General features: G+C 43.0%; 1 protein-coding gene across 7 annotated transcripts in view; it reads left to right on the top strand.

Moving 5' to 3' along the window:
• The first annotated feature begins 2,608 nt into the window (after positions 1 to 2,608).
• Positions 2,609 to 6,000, top strand: part of LOC103707335 (multisubstrate pseudouridine synthase 7) — a 28,154-nt gene continuing 24,762 nt past the window's right edge. For 5 of the 7 annotated variants that reach the window (XM_026804756.2, XM_026804759.2, XM_026804758.2 and 2 more), the window contains exons 1-6: positions 2,609 to 2,818; positions 2,915 to 2,993; positions 3,094 to 3,291; positions 3,376 to 3,608; positions 3,911 to 3,983; positions 4,109 to 4,165. In XM_026804756.2, coding sequence (XP_026660557.2) covers positions 2,628 to 2,818; positions 2,915 to 2,993; positions 3,094 to 3,291; positions 3,376 to 3,608; positions 3,911 to 3,983; positions 4,109 to 4,165 — 831 coding nt within the window. In that variant the 5' untranslated portion in view covers positions 2,609 to 2,627. The remainder of the gene's footprint in view (positions 2,819 to 2,914; positions 2,994 to 3,093; positions 3,292 to 3,375; positions 3,609 to 3,910; positions 3,984 to 4,108; positions 4,166 to 6,000) is intronic. The other 2 variants (XM_026804755.2, XM_008791775.4) reach the window with 1 other exon arrangement.

Below are 6,000 nucleotides of genomic sequence, written 5' to 3'. Positions count from 1 at the left end.
TGATTACCACCCGTTGCTGAGGGATATTCGGGCTATGGCTCGAGAGGGGCTAGTCATTCAGGCTAAGCAAGTCTTCCGGGAGGCCAATACGGTCGCAGATTGGGTGGCTTTTTTTGTGGCCCCCCACTCAGGTGTACACCTATGGGTGGGTAAGGCGGAGTTGCCTAGTGTTCTCCGAAATATTTTGATTTTTGACTTTTTTGGTTGTATCCGTACTCGTATGGTATGATACTTCCGTATTAGCAAAAAAAAAAAAAAAACACCTCTCCTCCCTTTTTTCTCCTCCCGCGAAGAGGGAAAGGGGAGATCCCCTTTTCTTCTCCCGAGAAGGGAGGAGGGCGAGCTCGGAATGGGGCCGACTCGAGGCCAGTGGCCCCATGTTCAAGGATCCACTGGTAAGTAGCCCTTTCCTCCTCCTCCTCCTCCTCCTCTTCTTTCTTCTTTTTTGTTCTTCTTTTCTTCTTCTTTGCCTTTCCCTTCCCTTCTCTTCTTCTTCTTCTTCTTTATTCTTCCATCTCCCTTCTTCTCTTTTGTTTTAATTCTTTCTTTTTTCTGTTTTTGTTTCATGGCTAGGCTAGATCTAATCCAACAGAGCATGAATAAAGGGATCAAGGGCTTACCTAGCTTCGTGAAGGGTTAAGGTGCTTTCTCTAGTGGCTCGACGACCTCCCACTCCGACGACGTTATGCCTGATCCGGCTTCTAATCACAGAGGAAGAAGAGAGTGAGGGGTGATAGAGGTGTTTCTAAGGGGGTTTCTAAGGCTTTTTGTAGCCATCATGGGGAGGGACGTGAGGAGGAATGGCCACCTTCATGGTGGCCGCCTCTTCAGTGGGCGGTTGTAACCATCTGTGGTGGAATCACCCTTTGAGTCTTCAAGTGGACTGCCAACTTCGGTCTATTTGAAGGCCCAATAGTCATAGCCACCACTCTAGAATTCGGGTCCTTGATGATAAAACCCACACCTCCTTTCGTGCCTTCGTCCGAAATAGACCCATCAAAGTTAACCTTGAGGAAGCTCGGAGGATGGGGGCTCTCAGGTGAGGAACATCATATGAGGTGCTGCTTGAGTAGAATGGGAACTCCAGATATCTCGAGCTGTCAAAGGCCCTTCTGAAAAGGTAGCATAATTGATCTCCGCTGCCTGTGCCCAGGCGCACTCCGCCACGAACCTCGGTGACATGCTGCACTCGTCAAAAGTTCGAGCGTTCCTTACCAGCTAGATCTTGTATGCTGTGCAAATCGCTCTAACAGCCTCCTGGCGTGTTCGTGGGCTGCCTGACCATAGATGGATGGCCTATAAGAATTGATCCCTCTGACTTTAAACCTCCCACGAAATCCTTGCTAACTGCTAAGTCCCCCTCGCCCATGCGCACTAGAATAGCGCATGGTCCATCGACACCGCACATCCCGAACTCTAGGAAATTTTTAAAACCACGTCTACTAAGCATCGATCTCGTCGGAAGGCGTTCCCAGACCACCTTTCATTAAAATAGTGCAACCCTTGGGTGAAGTCCGAAACGCTAGATCCAAGCGCACTCCGACCTCGGCTCGTGCTCCTGCCGGAGGACTCAGAAGAGATCCCTCACCCTAATGCTGGTCCTACACGAGGTGCTCCAAACCCGAATATCCGATCTCACACACTCCGGCATCGGAAGAGACTAGACCTTCTCAGTAAGATGCACCCCAAACAACTGATGCAGCCTGGCATCACCCCACTCTACCCTTCTAGGGCCGAGGAGGTCACCCACCCACAGTCCTTCCTCTGCCTCAATGTTAACTGTAGTCGGCCAACGCCTCAAAGGGAGGGCATCTACCCATGGGTCTCCTGCCACATCGATGCTCTGCCCATCATCTATCAGCCATCTGGTGTTTGCCAAAGTGGTTGGCAGGTACCTTCCGATCTCTCGCCACATAAAGGAACATCTGCGCTCACTCCGGGCCACCCCCTTAGAGCCCGCTCAAGGTGTATCTGGCTGCCATAACCCGACTTCAGAACCCCCATGGCTCCAACATAAATCGTACCGCATGTCGAGCAATGAGCACCTTATGCCTTTTCTGGAGAGGCAACACCCCAAGACCGTCCTCACTGTAAGGTAGGTAGATACTCTCCCAAGCCACTAAGTGCACCCCGTGGCCCCCTCCATGCGATCCCACAAGAAGCTCCGAAGTAGCCGCTCGATCCTCATCAGTACTATTTTCGGCACCATAGTGTTTTCCATGAGATAGACGAGCATGGAGCCCAGCATTGATCTAACCAGCGTCAATCTGCCCATCATAGAGAGAGACGATGCCCTCCAACCTGCTTTGGACATGCTGCACCAAACTGGAGCACTCAGCCACCTACAACCTCCTGTTTGTGATGGGTATGCCTAGGTAGCTCCAGGTCCCTTCCTGCTATAGCATCTTCAGTATTCTCTGTATCTTCTTTTTGATCCTGCACTTTGCTTGGGCTGAAGGAGATGGTTGACTTCTAAAAGTTCACTCGCTACTCTGTAATCCGCCAGCATGCCCCTAAGGATCTGTGCATTGGTTGCCTGCGTCTTGGCCAAAAGAAACAATACGAACCCTTTATTTATTATCTCATGCCTAATATTTTATATTCTACTCGCCCGTGCCGGATCACACATGCGAGCAATCGCGCTCCTAAACCGTCCTCCAGCTCTCGCCGGGCTCTACTCTACCTATCTTTTAAGGCCCCTGCGCCCTCCAAAACCCTCCGAAACCCTAGCCATGGCGAAATCCCTCGACGAAAATGACGTCGGCATCTCCTGCTACGTCTCCTCTCTCCCCGGCTTCCGTGGCGTCTTGAAGCAGAGGTCACTCCTCTCTCATTGATTCGGCGCTCGCTGGTGTCTCAAACCCTAGATTCTCAATGTCCGTTTCTTCTGATCTCTTTCTTTTTCTTGGAATAGATACTCGGATTTCATCGTTAACGAGGTAGATCTTGATGAAAAGATCGTTCATCTCACCTCCTTCGATCTCCCCCCTGAAGTAAACTCTCCATCCTTTGTTCTTAAACGTGATAAGAGTTTCATCTTTTCTCATTTTTCACCATGGGGGATTTTTTTCTCGTATTTATCTTGTTATTCAGTGTACGGAAGTGAAAGAAGAAGAAAATCCTCCAACGAGTGGCAAAGATTGCGCCAGCGAGGTTGAATCATTTCGATCCCTTTGCGGTGACCACGATGCTGAAGCACTGAAAGGACTTCTTGAGAAGATCTTGTCTGGGGTAGAAGGTGATATCGCACCAATTGTTCTTTCTCCAGATTCTGATAAGTCTCATCGTGCGGTTAGTTTCAGAAGTTTGATTCTTGAATTCATGTTCAATTTCCTCTTTGAAAGATTCAAATTTGTAATATTTAAGCATTTTTAGGAAGTTCATAACTTCTTCAAGAAGAATTTCAAGTTCTTGGTCACGGATACTGTCGAAGGATCAGAAGGGGGTTCAAAATGCATAAGGGTCAGATTCTGCTCAGTGCAGGGCGGAGGTCGTAGCAGGAGAGGGAAGAAGAGGAAAAATATGGGTGATTCGGATTTGAAAGACGTCATGCCCTTTGATAGCAGAGGCTCGGACAACTGGCCTGAGAATCTCGGCAAGTTTCTAAGGTCGAAATCCATCTGTGTTTTTCTAGTCCATTACATGGGTTTTCTTCATTTAGAGTGATTCTGTGGTAGCAGTTTATAGTTTTAAGCCTTCTGATCTATATTGGGTGGTAGATAATGCTGCATTGGTGTTAAAGAGCTCTTTTAAGTTTTCAGACGAGTATAATGTTCAATCGGTTTCATTTTGTAACAGAGATAATGCTGTTGCTTCTTTGCGTTAGCATTGTAATTGTATTTTTTGGCTTCATCTGATATTTCTTTTTTGTTTAAATCATACACATATCATCTTTACATGTGTTTTTCAGGTTTCATCTTTATAAGGAGAACAAGGACACCCAAGAGGCTTTAGGAGTTATTGGCAAGATGCTAGGTTTTCAGGTACATTACCCTTTTCATCTTATCTTAACTGGTCAGTTGTTTTTCTCTATTTTTGTCAAAAAGAATATGATTGCAATTTTGACACCATTTTTTATGTATTAATTGGTGACTCTAATTTTTGACAGCAACGTTCATTTGGGTTTGCTGGTACAAAGGATAAACGCTCCGTATCAACTCAAAGGGTATCATCATTTCACTTGATTTGTTGTCAGATTGCTCTTGACCGAATCCATTTAATGATTAAATTATGCTTTGATCCTTACATGAATTTATGTCCACTTGCTTGTAACTATGCTACCCTAGTTGCACTTGACACATGATTTTGTTGTGCGGATGGTCTGATCATACTACCTTGTCTTACTGTAAAGGGAAGATATCTATTTAATTGGTGTATCATAATTGAGCTGGATGGTTCCATGATTTTTACTGCAAGTTTTTCCAGGACACCTTAACTTGTAAATATTCACGAGCTTAATAAATACATACTCATATACTGTCTGCTGAAACTTTGTATCTGTAGGAGGATGATTTAATTTTCTTTGACTTCCATAACATGAATAGATATCAGATGCTGCTTTTCTTTAGATAGGTGTAGAAATGTATACAATCTGATTTTTTTTTTAAATTGATACTTGATTGTGGTTAGGAAACAAGAGGCACTTTCTGAAGAGGTTCACAATGTTTCTGCTATATGCACTTTTTGTTATGACAATTTATTTCCAATTATCCATTAGTTTGCTTGGCTTTGTACCATCAAGTCTAATCATTGGAGGTTATTTTCTTGCTTGGACAATTGAGGGAAAAGAAAAGTGACAAACATAAAAATCTAGATACAGTTTATGTTGCCTCTGAGAAAGAATATCAGAGCATGTCACAGTTAATATGATAACCAGGAATGTAATGTGTATTAATGGATATCTTGCATGAAAAAGAGCACTATCAAGTGTCATAAGTAATTGAGTGAGAGAAGGGAACATCCACTTGTGGCAGTACCAGTGACAAGTGAAGTTGTAGTTCTGTTGCATAGCCTTATTGTTCTATTCATGCTCTTATACAATCAAATTTGTTCAGGAATGCATTTATTGCTAATATCTTGGAGGTATGATAGTTAAGTTATTTGCAGATAATATTGCTTTTAATTGACTAGAAAGCTTAGATTTATAATGAACTGTTAATTGGAATTGTGGACAAAAGAAAATGAACTAATAATCAGGAAAGCCAATGTGGTTCATGAAATGATATGCAACTTCAGTGGGAAAAATGGTGAACATATTTTCAATTGAAGTTGATGGCTCAAAGATTTGCTAGTGCAGTCGCTACATTTGAATTATTGTATATACTAATAAAATGGGATGAGGAGATATCTATAGAACTAGTGACCGATTGATGCTCTGGAGAATGAAATTGCGATTGCTGCCTTCCTCTGCTATTTTCTATATCCCTGTACTAAATAGATAGGCAGGCAAAATTTTTTCTTTAATTTTTTTTTTGGATGATTTATGCAGGTCAGCAATCTCAAAGTACATAATAACACTGCTAATGTTATATTCACCAATATGCTACATAAAGAGGGGCCCAAGCACATCAGATGAATATCGCAGATATGGGAATTGAATTTGAGGTGGATGCATGTCCAAGCTAGGTAGAATATGGCTATATGCAAGTACATTAGTGGAAGCTAGGAATTACTCCAATTAAAGACGGGTAATGATTGAATTATATAGAATGGGCATGTGTAGTGAAAACTTAAAGAGACCCTATCAAGATGGGAAGATTCAATTTCTGATTAAGAGGAAGGATAGAGGAGGCAAAACCAATAAAATTTTGAATGGGTATTACACAAAAGGATTGGAAAAATCTTGGATTGGTGCATAAGTTAATCCTTAACAAGAACAAATGGTGAACAATTCATTAATCTGACCCTAATACATGAGATGGTATGTTTTCATTATGGTTATATATGGTTTCATTTCATGGTTTAACTTAGTCATCAGCTACATGACAAAAAGAAGGTGAT

Source organism: Phoenix dactylifera, chromosome 4 (genome assembly GCF_009389715.1).
Source record: "Phoenix dactylifera cultivar Barhee BC4 chromosome 4, palm_55x_up_171113_PBpolish2nd_filt_p, whole genome shotgun sequence".
In the NCBI taxonomy this organism is placed as follows: Eukaryota; Viridiplantae; Streptophyta; class Magnoliopsida; order Arecales; family Arecaceae; genus Phoenix; species Phoenix dactylifera.
The sequence above is the reverse complement of the archived record's forward strand: the minus strand, read 5'-3'. Positions and strand labels throughout refer to the sequence as shown.